Genomic DNA, 23,410 nt, shown 5'->3' with positions numbered 1-23,410 from the left:
AAAGAACAGAAATTCAAAGCCCAAGGCAGGGAAATCAGCTCCATCCATTACTAGCTGTGTGACCTCAAGAAAGTTGTTTAACCTCTGTGAGTCCCAAAGCCTCATCTTTACAACAGAGACAATCATATATATGTATATATCTGACAGGGGTATTGTAAATATAAACGAGAGAGAACATGAAAAATACGTGGCATATCATAGGAGCTCAGTAGATGTAACATGGTAACATGTATGTCAAATGACCCATGGCTTAGCACACATTGCCATTTCTTTAGTAAGCCAAAGGCTATGATTTTTTTTTTTTTTTTTTTGGATACTGGGGATTAAATTCAGGGGTACTCAACCACTGAGCCACATCCCCAGCCCTATTTTGTATTTTAGTTAGAGACGGGGTCTTGCTGAGTTGCTTAGGGCCTTGCTAAGTTGCTGAGGCTGGCTTTGAACTCACAATTCTCCTGCCTCAGCCTCCTGAGCTGCTGGGATTACAGGCATGCACCACCACACCTGGATAAGGCTATTATTTGATACCACCTCTATCAACTTGTCACTGAAGATGTGGAGAAAATGACAACAAATATCAAGTAAGCTGCAGAGAATGAGAAAAAACAAAACAAAACAAACCCAGGCACAGGATCTCTGAGTCTTGGCTATTGACCAAGCTGCCCCTGCTCAATATGGAGCAGCTTCCTAGATGAGACTTGAGGCCCTGTGTCCTCCACATGGTTTAGACCTGACTGCTGACACCAGTCAAAATGCATGCACATGTCAAACCAAACTGTATTTTACAAGCGACCATAGAAAGTGGAGGAAATTCAGTTCCACGGATAAGTAACCTGACTAACCCTGTTTTTGCAGAATACAAACAGAACAACACTCACATTCCAAAGTGGAAAGACAGTAAGTTTACTCTTCCTGAAGAACCAAATGGTTGCCACTTTTCACTTAGCTTTTTTTTTTTTTTTCACTTAACTTTCTAAGGCCAACCCCCAATTTCACAGATGTTTTCACTTGGAATTTTTTTTTCTGCTACTATGCTAATCGCCCCCTTCTGCAGGATCCCTGAGAAGCTAAATCAAAATGCCAAAGTCTTTATAAAATCCATCTTCTGCACTCATAGACAAGAACATGGTTTACAAATAGATGATTTTGCCCCCTGACTCAGACCTTCCTCATTGTCCAACATATTAGAAGTTCTTGGGGATTTTTTGGTTTTTGTTTTCTAAAACAGAGTGTATAGAATCTCATGCTTTCAAAAATGAGCAGCGTTTCATTTTCCTTTCAGTTAATTGCTTTTGTTTCTTGAATGTCAGCTCAGAAATCAAAAGCGTGTCATCCTTCCAATAAATAAATAAATTAGCAAAACCTCTACAAATGAACAGGAACAAAGAGCACTTCTGCTGTGGACGACGTGGTGGCCCCTGGCAGCCAGGTCCTCCCCGCTCACCTTGCCATGGTACCAGATGCTTTCATTTCCCTCTGGATCCACATCATCCGTTGCCAAGGTGAGGCAGACCAGTCTTCGTTTCAGCCCCTTGGCTTTAATCTGTTTCAGTGCTTGCTTTCCTATGAAGTCTGCTGGCTGCAGGAATCCAAGATAATGATGATGAATGAATGCTCAGACACTGTGACAAGGTTAGAGATGCAAGCATTTAAATTTGTCTTTGCTATTTTCTCGCCAATTACACATTAAATAAAAATAAAACAGATTGGATCAAACATCTAGACAAATATTCCTTAGTCCTCAAACAATAGTATCAGCCACCTATCCCTTCAGAATATGTTAAACTTAAGGGTAATAACCGTGATGACAATTTTACCAGAACCACGTAGTCAGGAAAACATAAGGCATTATACTGCAATGGTGGGTTATGAAAGTGGCCCTTGTATCTAATGGGTCTGGACAGTGTTACGGGCTGTCAGTGTGCAACTCAATTTCTACCTACTGGATGTTTTTACAGGAAGGAAATATGCTTTTTTGAAATGTGAAGCTAAAATGCTGTATCTGCACCTCTACATACACACTTCAAAATAATGATCCCTGAAATGTTTTAACCGGTGGGTTGCATTCACTACTTCATGCAGGAAACATTTATCGAAACCCTACTGTGTGTGAAACATCAAGCCAGTTTCTCTGTGGATATAAAATGAGTTACACACCGACGTTCTGATCAAAGAGCTTATTCTTGAACATTGTGCTTTTCAACCTTTTTGCCATATTCCATGCAACACATAACAGATGACATTCCTATTCTTAATACACTCCCCTGGGCACACTCAGGGTTATTCCCAATCCAATGCCATTGAATGAGAGTGACATTGTTATGGAGATAACCTTGAAATCATTCTGATGTGTTGGGGGGAAAAAAAGTGAAATCAGGCAAATTTGAAGACTTTTCCCATTATAAGTAATATACCTTACGGCTGAGTAGGACATACCGGTGAGCAATGACTCCTCAGTGGGGACACTATTCTACCCAACCAGAATGCCAGGGGACCCTTGATAAGTGAGGCTATGAGCAAGGAGAGTGCCCAGGAGGGCGGGGGGTCGACCTCCAAGTGGGACATTAGTAAATCTTCTACATAATGAGCCCAAACAAGCATCTCTTATGGAACAAAAAGAAAATTTTTAATACACAAAGCTTATCTCGCCAAATAAGAATGAGAGATTACACTAAACATGAGAATATCAAAATAGCTCTCATATATAGACTAACCACTGAGAAAGAAAGGAAGCAACTACAAACTTTTAATTTCTTCATTGGCCATAAGAGGAAAAAAAACAATATTTAATGCCAAAGATGTCCTCCACTGCCAATATTTAGGAATTACACAGCTCTTAGAACTGAGTGCATTGAAAAACCCTGTAACTTCCCAGAGAAGCTGAAAAAAAGGTCTGTTTCGCCTCCTCTACGATTGTTCTGGTCAGATCTTGTAGTCACAGTAACAAAAAAGCTAAAACCAGGTCCTAGCACATCATCTGCCTGATGCCTCCAGTTCACTCTTTTGCTGATCCAGAGCTTCAAGGGTGAAGCCACAACACAGTGTGATTTCTATGGATACTGCAAGTTTAAGTTGCTGACCTGCACAAGAAGCTGAAGGAAGCTTCTTCATCAGCCAAGGTTAAAATGACATGCAAAATGAAAGTCCAATTCTCACTCTTTCCCCAGTGTGACTCAGAGGGTGAAAATGGTAAAGCCAGAAGCACAACAAGTTCAAGAATACTGGGACCTGTATTATTATTATTATTTAAATATTTACTTACTTAGTTGTAGTTGGACACAATATCTTTATTTTATTTATTTATTTATTTGTGGTGCTGAGGCTAGAACCCAGGGCCTCGAACGTACTAGGCGAATGCTCTACCACTGAGCCCCAGCCCCAGCCCCAGCCCCTGAAGCCTGTATTATTGAAGACAGGATTAACGGGGGAGGGATACAGGAAGAGAGTGATTTATTTGATTCATACGTAAAATAAATTCATGGTAACAAAATCATAACCAACCAAGTTCACTATAGTTAAAATATGTATATCTAAATACAGAAAGAACTCTATAATAGTGACTAAACTTTTTGCTTTTTCTGCATTTTTGTTGGTGAACTGTAATTATGCTTAACAGTGGGATTCATGGTGTTATATGCATATGTGCACATAACATAATTTGATCAATTTCATTCCCGGGTGCCTTCCCTTTCCCTCTGCTCTCCCCTCCTCAGATCTGCACGCTCTTCTCTACTCATCTCCCTTCTATTACTGCTATTGTTATTTTTTATTAAAGCATCACATATGTCCTCACACCTATAGATGCACATATATATGCAGGATTCATTGTGGTAAATTTATATGTGGACAATTTTGGGGGCTATATTTTTAAAAGGAGACTTGCTATGATGGATACAAAATGATAATGGGTGCTTTTTTGGAAACCTTGTCTACATAGGAATCAATAACTACAGTTAAAAAAAAAATTCATGCCTTATTGAGTGGAAAAGCACTTAGAGTAGTATGAGTGGCCAATACTTTACCCAGTGTGATTTGTGGTGTGCCAGTACATCCTGAATCATTCCTCACCTCCTGTCATGGAATCTGAATCTTCATGATTAGAGATTCATTTAGGTCTTGAAAGTTTCTGGTTACGGAATTTTTTGCAATTACTATTCATCTGTCATTAAGCCTCCACTGTGTATCGGATATTTGTTAGGCATGGAGTATTCACAGCTTTAATAGAACAAGGTCTTGTAGCTTCAGGAGGCCCCTGGGGAAATGTGACCCTCTTCCCTCCACATCAAAACATGCCCAATCCTGAAATTAGTCTATCTTCAATTTTTTAACATACTATAGGACAAAAACCAATTCGAGATGATTTGTGATGTAGTGGAACATGACAGACAATAGTAATCAGCAATATCAATTTTGGAACATGATTCATGGTTGGTTCTGCATGTTCTACAAGAATATGCACATCACAAGTGTTCTGTAAATTTAAAACAAAGATCATCTAATATGTGGAGGCAAAATGCAAAAAGACAGACCCGGTGACAGAAGTATGTACAGTGGGGCCAAAGAAGATTCTGACCAATTCCTCCTGCGATGGAGAGTGGGGCTGGGGACAGTATTCCATTGGTAACAATTTCATAGAGGAAGTTGCTCAAGTTAAGTTTTGGAAGATGAGTAGTTTTCATAGTAACTATGCTCTGCACAATCTTCTTCCAAAAGTGCTTGTACATATGTTATAATTTGACCTTCACAACAATCCACAGATGGCAAATTTGGGGTCAGCCAAAGACAGGCCATCAGCAGATTGGTTAAGAACCAAGACCTCAGGAGGCCCAGCGAGCACTGTTCTTTTCCTCTATTCTGAGTGGCCTTCACTGAGCCACTGAAGCCAATGCCTACTGTACCTCTGAAGAACTGGGGACAGCTGGGCATGACCAAAGTCATTAGAAACAGGTCCCTTGGGGTGCTGAAGGAGAGTTATAGGGGCAGGTGCCAGGATAGGGACAACATAGGTCAGAACTACCTTTACTAAATTTACAATTTTTCCAAAGGCTAAGTGGGAACATCAGGTATCAGCTCTGCGCGGCAGAAACAGGAGGCAGGAGCAGAAAACTTTCTTTGGAAGAAAATCACAGTAGTAAATTCGGTTAACAAATATTATTAATAAGGAACATTCACAATTTTTTAGGTGTTGCGGGCCAGCCATGGGCTGTGTGTGTGAGCTGTGAGAATTTTGAGTGCACGAGCAAACTGGACTGACGTGGCTGCTCTGGCTGGGCTGTGCACATGTGTGTCCTTTTTGCTTGCTCTTCCTTTGATCCCACACAGCACCTGAGGTGGATGTGGCCTTCCAAGATGTCAGTCAATCTGCTGACAGCAGGACATCACGTAGCTAGACTAAACCCCTAAAACTTGATCCTTGCCTCATTTAGGGTGGAACTTTCTCCAGTATCTTCCCCTCAATAAAAAGGAGCTTCAGAACCTGCTCCTTCTCTTTTGTCTGCCTTCCCTTGCCTCCCTGGTGGGAGCTGGAGCAGAGGAACCATCGCTGAACCCAAAGAAAAAGGTATTCTGTCTGCCTGATTATTTCATGCCAACCCAAATTCACTGGGAATGACCCTGAATGATTTAGTGGCAGGTCGCAGAAGTTAGGCACTTGGCAATGTGTCAGACACTAGGTTAAGGGCTTTATGCGTGTGAGCTCATTTATTCCTCATGGAACCCTGTGAAGATAGGCATGTTAACCCCAGTTTTCAAGTGAATAAACTGTTTCATTTACATGGCAACATAAATCATCACGTTCATATTTTATTCATATTTTTAAAAACACCAGTACCTGGGGTCTACCACTGGAAAGCACAGTTGATATAAATATTCTAACTGAAGAATTTTTTAAAAATTTCTCCTAGGTTGCCAGAACCTGTTTTGAATGACATTCATTATATTGTGTAAAGTCTTTGACAATACCCTGAAGGTTAATTCTAATGAAATTTGACATTTATAGTTTATATCCCTGAATTAGGAAGTGATCTTGTCAGCAATATTGTCTTCAGACATGAATGAAAACAATCTTCTGACAGACAGCAGCAACAAAACCCTTGTAGAAAGGCGAACATACTTACAGCACAGACAGGAGATGCACCTGTCCCTTGACATGATCCGTCCCCAAACTCTCGGGCTCTGAACTTGGGAAGATTTAAAGTGGGGTGATGGCCTTGCGTCCTTGTTTGACTTGGCTTGCCTCTCAAGATTGTAGCATTTGCTCTGCTACATAGTTATTAATTATAAATGAGAAGAAAATGTGTCTGAAGGTTATGCTGTAATTTAAATTGGTGCTTTCAAAATGACCCAAGAACAGAAATACATTTCTGTAATGAGTCAATGCCAAATTAACTATATAAATAGCCATTAGCGTCTTTGAGAAGTGCATAAATTTCTGGGGCCTTGAGACTACAGCTTTAAAAAGAAGTCTTGGCTTATGTTTTTTAATTAATTAATTTTAAATAATGATAAGAGCCATTAAAAGAACCACCTGAAATATGTACTAAATATAACATCCACATCTATGAAAACATTAAGCAGATTTTAAGGGGAAAGTAATTACTCATCTCTTATTAGCCCTATTAAAGGCACGCATATCACCTGAAAGCCAGTGTAAAATGAATACATTAAATCAATATGTTTCAGGCAGTGATTCTCAGGGCAATAGAGAACTTGCAGACACATAAAGTCAAATTTGGCTGCAGCAGTAAAAGAAGAGTCAGGGGAGTGGCCTGTAATAGACCAGGAAAAGATGATAAAATCAAAGTCTTAGATATTTTCTTTTCCATGTACATGGACTAGAATCCCTTTAGAAAAATTCAAAGAAGCCATTACTTTGATTGAATTTTTGGACAAAATCCTTTTAATTTAAGTATTAAAAGTTCTAAAGACACCTACGTGACCATAAAGCCTTAAAAATCAGGCACAGCACCAACTCACACCCGTTTTACAGATGTGGAGAGGACTGCAGGAAGACCGCTGGTCTCCAACTGCTACTGTGAGGGGCAGAGCGGGGACAAAAATCCAATGACAGTCTTCTGCTGCTGCCCCTCAATACTTTCCTGAAAAGCTTCTCATTTAAAAGGAGCTTTGGCTCACCATTTAAAACAATCCTGGTGGGAATCCCTTTGTAAAGCACGTGCCCATTACTCACCTACAGCGTATGTGAACCTGAACTTTCAGTGCTCCGTGCACCTGGGTGTCTCAGAATATTGAGAAAGCCGGATGCTGGGTTCATTCATCTGAGGAAATGACTGACTTACCCCCACCCATCAAGACAAATTACAGCATTATTCCTTTCATATTCACAGAATTAGAGTCACAGGAGTCTTTTTAAAAGCAGAAAATTTAGTTCAATCTTGTTTTGCATATAAGAACATGAAAGCAGAGCAAAGGGAAGGTTCCTGCCTGAGGTGACAAAGTGAATTAGCACCAAACCTCAAAGTCAGACTTCTGGACTCTTGGTTCCTCTCCCACTAAGCAGAGCTTCTTAACGTTCCAAGTAAGTTCACAAGGACCACAATTTCCATTAGTTTTGTGACTAAAGACTGTTATTATTGGCTGAAAGGTGAACACCCCCACATATACAGTGTTCTCATTCTTTGCCCTTAGAGTCTGGAAGAAACTACTCATCTAGTATTGCTATAACCAAAATTACTAGACGGGTAAGGAAGGGTTCCTTCTTTAAAAAGTCTTTAATAAAACTAGAAAATGAACCCTATTGACTGTAAGAAAGGAGGAGATGAAATAGAAACTTGGGGAAAATATTTAAAATATGCCTAAGCCAGGTCAATAATAAAGTTAATGAGCATTCAAACCCAGCTAAGATTTTCAAAACTATAGCAGCCCCCATTTACACGTGTTCTATCAGTTTTACTAGATTTAGTTTTAAAGAAAACATGTATTTTTCAGTGTTTGAATCTAATGTTTCAAAGGAAAACTGTTAGGTAGACCTGTGGCTTTATCGGGTGTACTTTTCTGTTTAACTGCTTCAGCAACAATTACCACATAAGAGTATTCACAAGGCAGTGGGCCTTTTATATCCCTGGGTTCTACATCTGTGAATTCAATTAACAACAGATCAAAAATATTCAGGGAAAAAACTACATCTATACTGAAAATGTGCACTTTTTTTTCTTGTCATTATTTCCCAAACAACAGAGCCTAACACCTATTTACATAGTATTTACATTGCATTTTATTAGGCACTGTGTTATTCAGTTTTCATCACCGTGACAAAATGCCTGAGAAAAACAACTTAAAGGAAGGAAGATTGTGGCTCACAAAGATTGTGGTTTCAGAAGTTTCAGGTCACAGTTGTCAGGTCTTTTGCTTTAAGTCTGAAATGAGGCTTAATATCATAACAGAAGGGAGTGTTGGGAGAAAGATGCTCACCTCATGGCAAGTGGGAATCAGATTGAGAGAGAGAGAGGTCAGGGACAAGATATAGTCCTCAAGGACCCATTCCCTTCTACTAGGTCTCACCTCTTACAGTTTCTACCACCTCCCGATAATGTCCCCAAATTATAAATTCTTTCTATGGATTGATCCACTGATGTTTAAAGCCCTAAGATCCAATCACTTCCTCAAAGCCCCACCTCTGAACATGGTTTTACTGGGGACTGATTAATCAATCAGTCTTTAATGTTTAACTCTTTGGGGAACACAACATACCCAAAGCATAACAGGTATTTTCAGTAATTTAGAGATGATTTAAAGTAGACTCCTTCTGCATTTCCAGCTCTTTAACAGTGTATTATATCTTTCTTTGCACCCTTCACATCAGATGCAGGTGGTGTCCAGGCTACCTTCTAAATGTCACACACACACTTTTATTCTCCACTCTGTGGCCACTGTTGTAGTTGAAGCTTTCACCATTTCTCTACTAGTTTCCTTCAATAATTGGGGAAATGATCTCCTAGTCACCAGACTAACTTCCTTTCTTGTTGTTGTTCTAATTAGTTATACAGGACAGTAGACTCATCTTGAAACCTCATCCATAAGTGGAGTATAACTTCTCCTTTTTCTGGTTGTACACGATGTAGAGTTACACGGGTCATGTAATCATATATGCACATAGGGTCATAAGGTAACTGACTTTCAATCTGTTTCCCATCACCACAGTCTCTCCTTACAATTCTTCAATCCCTGCTCAATGTCTCCAGGACAAATCCTTTAGCCTAGCAGATCAGACACCCCTTCTGATGAGGCTCCAGTGCTTCCCTAGCATAATCTCTCAACACTGATTGCAACAACAAAATATTTACTGGGCATCTGCCATGTGCCGGCTCTGAGCTAGGTATTGGACATAAAATGACAAAACACATGTATTGCTAGCACCTGTACTTGAAAAGCTCACACTGTTCAAAAGAGAAAGAAGAAAAGTAAATAAAATAATTGGAAGCTCTGAGACCTATAAGAACATATCTGCATATTTTCTTTTAAAAATTGTCTAATAAAATCCAACATAGAAAAAGATGATATATCATTTTCAACTTAATTCTAACCCCAAAGCAAAAGGCTTAACATTAGAATATTGATATAGTTCACTATACAACAAAGTAAATCAGAATAGGATGGTCTAAATAGATGTAAAAGAAAAAAAAAGTATTTGCTAAAATCCAGTATCTATTCCTGATTTTAAAACAGCACTAAGAATAGAAGGAAATGTCCCCAGTTAACAAAGAGCATCTATAAAAACCTATTAACAAACATCATATCTAATAATGAAAGACTGAATGCTTCTCCCCCAGATTCAGGGGCAATATTTGCTATCACCACTTCTATTCAACCTTGTTGAAGATTTAATCAGTCTTTTTTTTTTCTAAAGCATTTTTATTAGTTGTTGATGGACCTCTATTTATTTGTTTATTTATTTATATATGGTGATGAGAATCAAACCCCAGGCCTCACACATGGTAGGCAAGTGCACTACCACTGAGCCACAACCCCAGCTCCTCAATCAGTCTTAAATGTTTTTTTATTTTCTTTTTATTTATTTTATTTGTTTGTTTGTTTATTAATGCCTTTTTGTATTGGTAACACAAGAAGGCAAGAAAGAAAAAAAAAGACATTCAGATTAGAAAAGACAAAGAAAGCTTTATTGTTACACATGATTGGCCACGTAGAAAAGCCAATGGAATTTACAGAGAAGCTATTAGAAAAACTAAGTGGATTTAGTAAGGTTGCAAAATGTAAGACTGATATACAAAGCCAACTGTATTTTATATATTAGAATAAAGAATTGAAAATTGAATTTAAAATAGTATTTATACAGTATCAAAATATGAGACATTTAATGATAAATCTACAGAAATAAGTTGTGCAAGACTTGTATACTGAAAACTATGAAGCATTTGTAAGAGAAATTAAAGATGACCTAAAAAAAGATGAATTTTGTGTGTGTTCAAAACTTGAACTGACCTATGACTGTGATAGAATTCCATTCAAAAATCCCAAAATATTTCTTTTTAATTAATTGACAAGCTGATTCTAAAATTTCTGGAAAATCCAAAGGACCTAAAATAGCCAAAACAATTTTTTAAAAGAAGAACAAAGTTTCAAGGTTATCACAATCTTATTCATGCCATAGTAATCAAAACAGGGTGGTATGAGCACCAAGATAGGTCAATGGAACACAACAGAGTCCAGGAAAGGACCCACGACTCATGTGCGGCTGATGTTTCACAAAAGTGAAAAGTCAATGAAGCACACAGCATGGGGCGTTCTCAACAAATAGCACTGGAAACAAGTGGAGAGCCATGTGCAAAAAATTAACTTCAATCCATGAGTCAGACCAGTGACAAAAATTAACTAAAAATGGACCTTAGACCTAAGTTTGAAAAGTAGGAAAGACGGTCAATCTTCGAGAAGAAAACACAGACCTAAATGTAAAAAGCAAGATGTAAAACTTCTAGAAGAACCCCAGTATTGTGGATAACTATGGTGCACTAAGAAAAACATTTTAAATTTTTAAAAATTAAATAAAATAATGTTTGTACAGCTTAGAAAAAAAACTTCTAGAAGAAAATAGAGGGGAACATTGTTGTAACTTTGGGTTAGCAAAGATTTCTTGGATATAAACCAAAAATATGATCCATAAAAGATCAAATAAATAAGGACTTAAATTAAAAAATCAAAAACTTCTGCTCTTTGAAAGACATTATTAGACAAATGAAAAAGCAAAACGTAGACTAGAAAAAATATTTGCAAAGCACAGACCTGCTAAATGACTTATTCCTAGAATACGTAACTTTAAAAACTCAAATCCAATTAAAAATGGGTAAAAATTTGACAAGACATTTCACAATAGAAGAGCTAAGAATAGTGGACAGGCACATCACTAGTATCTTCTTTTTCTTTTTTTTGTGGTGCTGGGGACAGAAGCCAGGGCTTCGCACATGCCAAGCAAGTGCACTACCGCTAAGCAGCATCCTCAGCCCAACATCATTAGTTTTTAAGAAACAAATTCACCATGATAAAATACACATCTCTTAGAATAGCTGTTGTTAAAAAGATTGGCCATGACAAACTTTTGACAAGAATATAGAGGAACTGGAACTTGTACATACTGCTGGTGGAAATATAAAATGGTACACTACCTTACATGTTTAACACAGTTTTTTAAAAAATTAACATAAAGGTGTTAACATATATTTGCCATTTAACCCAGCCATTCCAATCCTCAATATCTATCCACATTCTTATACACAAATTTTACAGCAGCTTTATTTGTAATAGCCTAAACTGGAAATGACCTAAATGTCCATCAACAAATGAGGGTTAAAACAAACTGTGAGGGCTGGGGCTGTAGCTCAGTGGTAGAGCACTTGCCTTGCACATGTGAGGCACTGGGTTTGAGCCTCAGCACAACATAAAAATAAATAAATAAATAAATAAATAAATAAATAAAGATATGGTGTCCATCTACAACTAAAAATACATTTAAAAAAAAAACTTTAAAAAAACCCTGTGATATATCCATAAAATGGGATACTACTTACTACTATAAAAAGCAATAAACTATTGATATATCTAGTGACAAAGATGATTCTAACTACGCTAAGTGAAAAGAATACATATGCAAAAAAAACAGTATGCATTATATGATTCCATTTAGTTAGATTTTTGCATTTATTCTAGAAGTTACAGAATATTTGATAGTGATAGAAGGCACATAAATGCTTTCCTGGAGAAGGCGGGACTGTGGGGAGGATTGGGAGGTAGGGATTACTAAGGGCCATGAGCAACCTGCTGGGGACAAGAGATATATTCACTATCTTCCATTGTGGTGATGGTTTTATCGACATGTGTATATTTTAAACATTACAAATTGTTTACTTAAAATATGTCAAATTATTGCATGTTCAATTATGCTGTTAAAATAAAAATAATAAAAATAAAATACAAGCAATCTATTAAATTTATTCTACGACCTGCCTTTTCTTGGATTTCCAAATTTTATAGCACACTTAAGCTTTTAGGATAGTCGCAAAATAATGTTTCATAACAGAAACTGTATACATAGGAGGATAATGATTCAACAGCTATGCGTTTAATATACTCTGGCAGGTGTTTCAGAAATGATAAACTATACTTCAGCCTAGGCAACCCCTTCTCTTCCCTTCCCCTATCAATAAGCAATGAAAATGGGTAAGAGAATAAGGATGGCTTAACGAGAAGGACACAATTAGATGATTCATAAGATAATGTAGCACCAATGTCTTCAATTACTATGCTCAGTGGCATTTTGTAGAATTTTAGACTTGCAAAAAAGGAATCTTCATTTTACAAATTAGAACTCTCAAGTGCAAAATGAAGTTAAGTGGCTTTCCCAGGCAACGCAGCTAGGATTTGGTGACTTTAAAAAATTCAGGACATGGGTTTAGCTTAGTGGTGGAGCACTTACTTGCCTAGCAATCAGGAGGTCCTGGGTTTGATCTCCAGCACCAAACAAAAAAAAAAAGAAAAGAAAAGAAAAGAAAATTCACTTCCCAGTTCTAAAAGAAACACCAAAGATGCAGGACCTAATATCATCAACCTGTAGCTTAACCAGAATGGGTTACAAATCTGCTAACTTACTTCTGATCCACTGCAGATTCTACAGCACATGCACTCATCAGTGTATTTGTCTTTCTGCTTGCCTGTTATCCTCAAGACCATAGCTGGTATAAAATTTTTAAAACACCGAGACACTGATTCTTGATTTTCATTGTTTAAAAAAAAAAAAAAAATCACATGTAGGACTTGAAGACCCATGTGCAGGGGCTGGGGTTGTAGCTCAGTGATAGAGCACTTGCCTAGCACATGTGAGACACTGGGTTCAATCCTCAGCACCACATAAAAATAAATAAGTAAAATAAAGGTATTGTGGGCTGGGGACATGGCTCAAGCGGTAGCGTGCTCGCCTGGCATGCGCGTGGCCCTGGGTTCGATACTCAGCACCACATACAAATAAAGATGTTGTGTCCGCCGAAAACTAAAAAAAAAAAAATATATTAAGAAAAAAAATTCTCTCTCTCTCTCTCTTTTTAAAATACAAAGGTATTGTGTTCATCTACAACTAAAAAAAATTTTAAAGAAATAAGTTTAAAAAAAACCCTGTGTACAGAGTTGATTTGATGACTTAGGGCAGGTCAATGTTCTGCTGGGGGAGCATTGACTGCTGGTCTGTGGACCATACTTTAAGAATCACTGGAGTAGAGCAACAAGTAATTTCTAAAATTTCTTCAGGATAGTAATGTTCAATCAATTGGTCTAAAATAGTCATTCTTATTAAAATTTTTTTAGATATTTTTTAGTTGTCAGTGGACCTTTATTTTGTTAGTTTATATATGGTGCTGATAATTGAACCTAGTGCCTCACACATGCTAGGCAAGCGTTCTACCATTGAGCCACAACCCCAGCCCCTAAAACAGTCATTCTTAATATTATCTGGAATCCTCTGGAGAATTTAAAGCAAAAACTGATGGCTGAATCCCTTTTTTAATCCATCTGGGGTATAGGGGCCTTAAGATTTTTTTTAAAAAAGCAACATATTATTTAAAAGAATCACATGTCAGACGATTTCAATGTCCAGCCAAGACTGATGTCAAAGAACATTTTTTTTTTTTTTGTCTCTTTGATCCTTATTAACATTTACCTAAAATTCCCCTAAGGGCTGGATTCTATGACTGCTATAGCATATTAGGACTTCCTTTCTGACTTGCTGCCTGTGAGCAATGGTTTCCTTCCACTTTGATGTTTTAATAACAGCTAATATTTATTGAATACTTAGGATATAGTCAACCTGATCGTAAGTGCTATACCTCTTTTCGGGTTTTGTTTGTTTTTGTTTCTATTTACCCAGTAGTTATGCTTTAAATAACATTTGCTCAAAGAGAGATCCTGTGTTTTCTAGAATCAACATTATCTTCTAATTCATAGTCTGTATTTATCACATTTTATTCTGTTTCTAGTAGTTAGAAGTTTAAGTCAGGAATAGAGGAAGAGGAACAGGAAGAAACAAATAGTTTTCTTCTGATCTGCTTAATTACATTTGGTACTTAATTCTCTATGAATCTTGCTGGGGGTTCTCCAGAAATGAACAAAGATTCAGGAATTCCAAGAGGAAAATCCCAAGAATAGCTATGACTCCATCTTAAGGCAGCTGATTTTCCTCTTGCTCTTGATGAGTGTATTTCTTCCCCAACCAACTAAAACCAAGTGCCACTGATTTCCCCCCAAATTAACTTCTCTTGGAACCAATCAAGATACCATTGAGAACAATGGTAAGAGTTGTTTCAGTACAGAGGTTTAGTTAGGAGACTTTAAAAAGTACCTAGTCAATTATTTTTGACCTGTACTGCCGTTTTACAATGCTCACTTTCTGGGCCCTACAGCTCATGTCCACAAGACAGCTGTGTACTAGGACCTTGTGTGAAATGACAATATCAGGGTTAAGAACTTGTCCTGCAGCTTTAATTCCCGAAATGCTGTATCTTCAAACTTCATGAGATCTGAGTGCCATCGGAAATAAATCTTTAGCTTTTAGACCTGTGGCTTAGCACTTGTTTAATAAACAGTATTAGTAGGAGTTTACTAAATGAATTGTGTGTCCACATGTGTCTCTACTTCCCATAAACCAATGCCAGGGCTGGGGGCCAGGAAGCCAGAGCTGTCCCACCACCTTCCTTGTTTGTTTTTGAGTCGCTGGGATTGAACCCAGGAGTGCTCTACCACTGAGCTGCATCCGTAGCCTTTTTTGTTTTTATTTCAAGACAGGGTCTCACTAAGTTGTGGAGGCTGGCCTCAAACTTGTGATGCTCCTGCCTCACATTCCCATGTAGCTGGGATTAGAGTCGTGCACCCACCCCACTCCACCACCTTCCTTTGTAATGGAAGATTTCTTCACTATTACAGTTTTCTTTTTCCTACTTTCTTTGATAAGAACACAATTCACCCTTATGAGGCTTGATGGCCCATTGCCTCACCCAGTCATTTCCTTCTTAAAATGAGCAAAGCAGCTACGTTGATCCAACCATAAAATACACACACACACACACACACACACACACACACACACTAGTTATAACAAAACCATGACAGTGGGAGACATCAGTTTATAAGAGGTATCCATGCACATTCTATGTAATATGCATTACTAGAAAAAGAAATCCCTGGACACTTTGTCAAGTTCCTTTAGTCCATTATGGAAAAAGGAGCTTGCTGGGCAAAGCGGTGGGTGAGAGCTTCACACGGGAGTCAGAGAGCTGCCTTCAACCTGGGATAGAGAGACGGCCTTCCCCAGGTCACTTCACCCTCTGTCCCTCATTTTCCTGGCCCTCAAGTGAGGAGGGGTGGTCTCCAGAGACCCTTATGGCTTTGACAGTCTGCCTCTCTGTATCTTTTCATCACATTATGACTTACTTAATTGTTTTGTTACTACTTTAGAATCAAGCAGAGAATTCTCTTTGCTTCGAAGGGAAAGGAAGGAAAGAATTGACTTTGAACAGTTGTAAAATTCCCCGGGGGGTTGTTTTGTTTTGTTTTAGTATCAAATATAATAAATATCCCTCTGTACCAGCTTCAACTTCTCTTTTCATATAGCATCAATTTTCCAAAACAATATGAACTCAAAATAGGTTATTCTTTAAAAAGTTTTATGAAGCCTTCCAGGGCTGGGGATGTAGCTCAGTGGCAGAATGCTTGGGTTTGATCCTCAGCACCACATAAAAATAAACAAATAAAATAAAGGCATTCTGTCCATACACAACTACAATAATTTTTTTAAGTTACATGAAGCTTTTCAAAGGGGTTTTAAATGAATATCTTTCTGTACAGTAGTGTCTGGGTAATATTTTGGTTTTTAGGCATGAGACTCAAATTATCAAGTTACATATCTTAGTTTGAAATGTTAATAGGCTCTTTAGGAACCTGTTTCACATTACAGGCTGCCACAAAGCCATGAGGAAGTTGTAAAACCACCAAATAGGATCTAAACAAAATTGATCCAATCTATTCACCTGGCTTAGAAATCAGTATGCATCACTATAATTAAACTGATACCAACTCACCACCTGAACCAACATAACTGATTCAGTTAGGACCAGGGCCTTGGGCTATGTGAACCTTTACACAATAAAATCTCTAAGAATTAACTCTGTAACACCTGACTGAGAACCAACAATTCAGAAATCATAAAAACATGCCCTCAATCAAAATTAGTATCTCTTAAACAGCTTTCTTTGGAGATGAGCTTTGGTTATTTGATTAGTTTAAAAGAGCTAATAAATACACAGTCTACACCTGCTAATAATCATAATGGCTGTTTTAACAACTCAATGAAAAGATAATTTATCTAGGCCTTATCCCCAAACAATAATATCCAAACACTGAAGTAAAAGAATCCATTTTCTACCTACTTATTGGTGACCAACAGCAGAACTTTAGTGCTTTCAAGAGTCAGGCATTTTTATCCATATTTTAAACAGCCAAACTAAGACTTCTGTTATCAGAAGGAGCAATCTGCTGCTAGGATCTGCCCGAATTCCAAGCACCTGCTTTCGCTGGTCTAGAGGCAGATGGTACATCATAAAAATAAAAGACATGGAAAAAATGTACACAAAGATAATCCCTTTAAAACCCTTTAGGAGATTTTTGGGTTTTTTTCCCCTAAAATCAAATACTATAAATATACATGTTTTATGTTAATATTTGATCTCAGAATTTGGGAACTGATGCAGGAGCTTTAAAAAGTTTCCTTAGCCTGATTTGTGTATACAGCGTGTTCACATATTCCATGGGACTGGAAACCAGCCTTTGTTTATAAGCACCAAGAGCAGAACAGCTTATTTGGGGAATCCTAACAGTTACCCCAATCAGCAGCAGCTGCTGTCTCTTTCCCTCAATATGACCAACAGCAGCATGTTCCATTAAGTTCTTTTATAATAACTCCTAGACACTGCTCAGTGGGGTAAACCAGTTATATGTGTAGGACTTACATAGTTGAGCTAGGTTATTATAAACTGGCCTCATGATATGCTTTTCCACTATAATTATGTAAGGTAGTGCATCTCAAATCCTAGGTGTGTCAGAATCCCCTGTCCAGCTTGTTAAAACATACTTTGTTGTTCTGACTCCCAGAGATTCTGGGAGTAGATCGATGGTTGGACCTGAGAATTTGCATTTCTAATAACTTCTAGGTGGTGTTGATGCTATTAGTCCCTGGACCTCACTTTGAGAACCACTGCATAGTTCCCTTTGGAGTTGTTAATATCAGTTATGAATCTTTGGGCCTGAATTGGCTTTTCAGTAAATATCCATTTTATGCAGCACACATTTGAAATGTGTCATTTTCTTAGATTCAGATGCTGCAGAGACATACAAAGACGCTTTATAAGCACTTGGGAAGATCTGTGGAGGTGAGGCTGCTTCATAAGCATCCAGGGAGAGTCGCTGAGGCAGTATGTTTGATTAGTTAACGTGCAACTTCCCAGATCACCAGGAGTTACTGAAACATGTACAATGTGGTGATGCAGTTTCTACAATACTGCCTGCTGAAATCCAACTGATAATCATCTTATCTTTACTAATTTTTATCTTAGAATTTTAATTTGTCCCTCAAAGATGATGGAGCCTGTTATCTTAAATCTACAAGTAACGTCAATACTTTGAAAACAGCAGATTTCAACAAATGATTAATATGCAGTTTTTGAGCAATGCTTAGTATTTATGTTCAACTCATTTCCCCCCATAATTATACCTGTTTAAGTTTTAAAGCATGGCTCTGTCACAAGACCACATCAAATTTTTAAAATTGACTTTAAGCATAATTTGGAATGTAAATACCTTGTTTAACTTGACAAAATATTCCAGTCCAGCTTCCAGGGGATTTGTATCACAGTTCATCTAAGAGGGAAACACACATTTCAAATGTTAGGTGAGTACAAATCATTTCAGTATGACTTTCGTATATTATTCTTTAAGGAGAGAGAATACTTTTTTTGATTTTTGAATAGTTTCTGAGAAAGGCAAATTATGGACTGAGCTCTCAAACAGTTGTTGTTTTTTCAAATCCAAAATTCAAATATAGCCTTTCAGCAAATACTGTCATTTGAATATAGCAAATATAGAAACAAAAACAGTTGGTTTCCATAGCTCTTTTATTTTAATAAATACATGAAGGATAACACATGATATTCCTTCCATAAACAAGACTTTCACAAGTCTTTTTGGTAATAATTTTTGCATAACTAGATTTTGAAAAAATACAAAGTGATTTACTTATCTTGCAATTAGCCAAGAAACCGGGTAAGAAGAGGGAAAAGCAGATGGGAGAAAATGGCTGCCACAGAGTTCAGGAAAGAAAAAAGAAAAAAAAAAAATGCAGTTGAATCTCAGTCTCCTCAATGTGGCTGGATCATTATACACCAACTCAGAGCTAAAGCCAATTATTTGGTAATAGAACCAAAGTTATTAGTTTTGTTTGTTTGCTTTGTTGTTCTCTTGACTGTGAGAGAACTAGTCTAAATCCTTTAAAAGGAGTCAAACTTTTTTAAAGACAACATAGAATTTACATAAACCAAATCATTATGTTTATCTCAGGTAACATTTTTTTTTCTCCTATTTCTTAATCAATTTGAGCTAAACTATTTCTTATCTGCTCAAAGTTGAGCAATTTCTTAGAGAAAAAAATAAAAACAGCAGAGAAAGATTATTGCTGTCACAACACTAGAGGGCGCTCTGGCACTGCTGGGAAACTCGGGAGCCTTAAGATGGAGACAAGTTCCCCGAGGAGGGTTCTGGGGTGGGAAGCAAGAGGGAAAAGGACAGAGAAATGTTTAGCTGCCACAGGGATGCTTCTGCTTGGGAACACAGGGACAGAGCGGTCCTCTTTTTCTCTCCTGGCATCCAGCCTCATCTCCGGCCCAGTTGTAGGTTAAGAGTCCCCAAATAGATTGTCTTTCACGTAGAACTTGCCCAAGCGCCCAGACTCTTTCAGCCTTCCAGTAGGCTGTCACTCCAACTCCAGGCCCACTTGCTTTTGCCCACAGTATCTGTCCAAGGGTCCCTGTGCTTTTGGATCAAATTTGAGACTAAATGAATTTTATTTTGTGCTGGGACATTTGTAGACCATATATAATATCTATGACAATTCTAAAGGATAAATATTCCACTTTATAATAAAACAGAGGTTTTGATGGGTTAATCCCATAGCTAGTAAGTGGTAAGAGGATCAGTTTAAATCCAAGAGCCCCTGTTCTGAAGTTCACCTTTACCGCTGTCCCTTATCTCACCTCTCAGGTCTAAAACTACAATGTCTCCCAGGGAATCAAACAGCAAATCTTAAAAAATTAAGGTTCCAGAGGTAGACTGCCATTCCAGAGAGGACATTTCGAACCCCAGTTAGGCCACATTTTGTATTATCCGGACCAAATGGCTCACTGAAACTAGTGTGAATGCATGTAAAATAAGAGTAATGATAATAACCTCCTGGAGCATTAAGAAGGGAAATAAAAGCATGCACGTGAAGATGCTGGGAAATTGCACTTGACAAATAGAAGCTCTTAGTTCCCCGCACCATGGCCAGCACATGCTGGACCATCACCCTGCCCCTCAGAGAGAAAGGAAGTTACGTCACCAAAAAGTGCAAGATAAGAAGAAAATGAGGATGGGTCACAACACAGAGAAGGAGGAGAGCATTAAAAACGTGATGCTCAAATCTTGAGGGGTAGGTCTGCTCCCCATAGTCAGAGAGAGGTATCTAGGGCTCTCTGCCAGGAAGGAGGAATTAAGGCAGAATAAGCATCATGTCAGAGTTCCACTGAACTTTCAACTATCAATCCCTTTTCCTCTAATCAAATAAGTTGTCTTAAGAACAAGTCATTTCTCTTACAGCAAGAACGAAAGTTAATGCAGTTGGAACTAGCCCTCACACAAACATCAGACACAATAAACATAAACTTGTAATAAGATGCTAGCATTTCAAACCTCAGACCCCCAGGCTCTGAAGGCTTTCTCCAGTCTTAAGGCATTCATGGCATAGGTTCCAAAATTGTCGATTCCCTCCTCCTGGCCTGCGTTCATGATAGCATCATAAAGTGCTGCAGAATCTTCTCGTCTGTGGTACAGCTCCCAACCCAGCTCACCTGAAATAAACCCACAGGGACCACAACATGATAAGAACAGTGACCACTAGGTCTAACGTGCATCAGCTAACACACACACAAGACAGAGAAATTCCACTCATGCAACAGAGACATCATTAGTTTTTAAAAGAGCAGTTCACAAAAGCTGCCATAAGACCCCTCTGCAGAGGAGCCTGCAGGGTTACAGGTGCCTCTGTGTGCAACTCTGACTCCCCATAGAGCACAGGATGCAGGGCGCCTCTTCTCATGACCCACAAAGACCATCAGACAGAACTTACTCTCCACTCTTGACCCCAGCTTCAGAATGGGGCTTGACTATTTTGGGAACAACAATGTTTGGTGAATAATTGGCATGGTATTTTTATCAGGATAAGGGGTTCAAGGTTTAGACACCCCAACTCCTTGCCCAAGAATCATAGGCTTAAAAGTACCATCAACTGAGAATGATTCCAATTATCTTTACTATGGGAGAGCCACAGTCTTTGACTCCCTTTGCATCTCATTTCTTCTCCACTTGGTATTTCATTCATAGAACTGTGGACAAGGAAGAAAGGAATGAAGGAAGGAAAGGAGGAAGGAAGGAATCCAATCCAGTCCTGTATTTTTCATTTGCTCACCACTTTTGCCAAGGTCTGGTGGAAGAAGGGTGGGAAAAGTTAAACAAAAGCCCAGGGAAGAGTTGTACCTTTCGTATTGTGCATTTTCCTTGTTCCCCATCATCGGCTGATGGTGAGGTGCTCTTCCAGGGCACCACCAACACAGGAATAATATGTGATTCAGGGAATGCTTGGGCACAAAGTATTCCTTCACTGAAGGGACAAGGAGGTCTAGAGGAAGCTAGAAATGAGCCCAGAGCCCCACTGGGAAGCTGAAGATTGTTCTGCACCAAATATCTGCCATGTGCAAGGCTAGATGCTGGTCCAGGGTTCCTAGAGAACAGTCTGGAAGCACAGCTGGATCATTGACAATGCTCTAATACAAAGCTTGACACATTCAGGATGGTCTCTAGGGAGATTCCATCTCTGGCAGACCATTTGTTCCCAGATAGAGTCTGCTGGCCTGGATATTCTAACTGTTCCCATGGCCATCTTTTCCTGCTATCTTATCTACCCTTTCAAATGGGAGGAACAGTTGGAAATCTATGGATCCACCCTAAAGACTATGAGTGAATGGACAGACTTGTCTCAGAGTTGGGTAGAAGAAATCTTCCTCCAAAGTCACACTAATAAAAGTGTGTGTGTGTGTGTGTGTGTGTGTGTGTGTGTGTACACATACATGTACACACCTATTTCTGGTAGCATCTTTTAAATTTCGAGACTTACTTTAAGTCATTCTCCAAATCTTACCAGTATAAGATATCCTAATCGCAGTAACAGGAATGTTGGAAACCTTTAGGGTCTTGGTTTGGAGAAATTTGAAAGCATCATCACTAAGATCTTCAGGAGTCAGTTTCTGAAGAACCTTCCTTGCACGTGGCCCTGCAACTCCAAGGACTCCAAGCTCATCAGTTATGTTTTTAATTTCAACATCATATCCACCTTTGACAGCTGCTTCTTCAATCCATCTGCATTTGAGTCATGAAGATCATGCTAAATAATGCTTGAACAATGTATTTTGCTCACATTATTTCTCTGAAAACATGCTTGAAGACATGTCTCATGAAGATATGTCTGAAAAGTCCCCCAGAGGGTCGTTGTATACAATTACCTGATTTTTTTAAAGTTGAGAAAACTGAGTCCCTGAGATATTGATTCTCTTTAAATCACCCACTTACAAATTTGGGGGTAATTTTTTACAGTACAGAAGGAGTGTTCAGTTTAGATGAGCTCTACCACACAGTTCTTTTAAACCGTGACAGCTCTGTTGCATTTCAGCTAATGATTCAGTCTTCAAAAATTAATTTGAACCCAAATTTGCTCTAATACCTGTACACAGGAGACATACTTGTGCTGCTAAAGGTTAATAATATGCCTGCCACCAGACACATAATTGCTCTGACAATCATGAGGAAAAGATAAAAACTCTGGTTTCAATTTCTAAGTCTTGATGAGTTATTAGAACCCAACTACAGGATTGATTTATAATTTATTAGGCAGTACCTGGAGCTATGCAAGTCTATTATAAAGTGTTCATCTGGATTAAGCAGAGCTAAGCTACTAATGTGGTACCAAATACATCTTACACTAGAGTATATAATTTACATCCTTTTCCGACTAAGGTGAAAAATCTTCCAGAATAAGGCATTTATTAAATAACAATATTCCAAGTATTTTTGCAATATTACATTAAAGACCACAGATTTTGTAGGTGACCAAAACTTTAAGCTTGATTTGTCAGGTCAACAATGTTAGCCGTGGGCCAGAAAGCACAAAGCATCACAAAGGTAGAGAAGAACTCAGGGAGGCAGTTCACTGAAGTGGATCAAATGTGATCATCAGACAAAAAAGGATTGGCTTGAGCAAATTACTTTTTGCTCAGCTTCCTCACCTGAAAATGGCAAGAAAATATACTTAGAAAATTTTTGAGAGAATTAATTGAGGTAATGTCTAAAGGGGTTCTGGCACATTGACAATGCCTAATGAATGGGAGTTAATATTATTAAAAGCAGTAAACATGCTGGATGGATTCCTTGGAGGGGGAGAGGGAACTTCCCTTCACAGATCTTCCAACAAAATTGTAAATGATCAGGTTTAAGAAAAATTAAGTTGTACTTCAAGAACTAGTAAAAGAAAAATTCACTAGTTTTT

General features: G+C 38.2%; 1 protein-coding gene across 1 annotated transcript in view; it reads right to left on the bottom strand.

Moving 5' to 3' along the window:
* Positions 1 to 23,410, bottom strand: part of Dmgdh (dimethylglycine dehydrogenase) — a 73,417-nt gene that overhangs the window by 18,628 nt on the left and 31,379 nt on the right. The window contains 4 exon segments of the mRNA XM_076857687.2: positions 1,445 to 1,579; positions 18,364 to 18,423; positions 20,506 to 20,663; positions 22,010 to 22,227. Of these exon segments, the coding sequence (XP_076713802.2) occupies positions 1,445 to 1,579; positions 18,364 to 18,423; positions 20,506 to 20,663; positions 22,010 to 22,227 (571 nt within the window).

The sequence above is a fragment of the Callospermophilus lateralis genome, chromosome 5, assembly GCF_048772815.1.
Source record: "Callospermophilus lateralis isolate mCalLat2 chromosome 5, mCalLat2.hap1, whole genome shotgun sequence".
Classification (NCBI taxonomy): domain Eukaryota; kingdom Metazoa; phylum Chordata; class Mammalia; order Rodentia; family Sciuridae; genus Callospermophilus; species Callospermophilus lateralis.
Note: the sequence above shows the minus strand (reverse complement) of the source record. Positions and strands in the feature narration are given on the sequence as shown.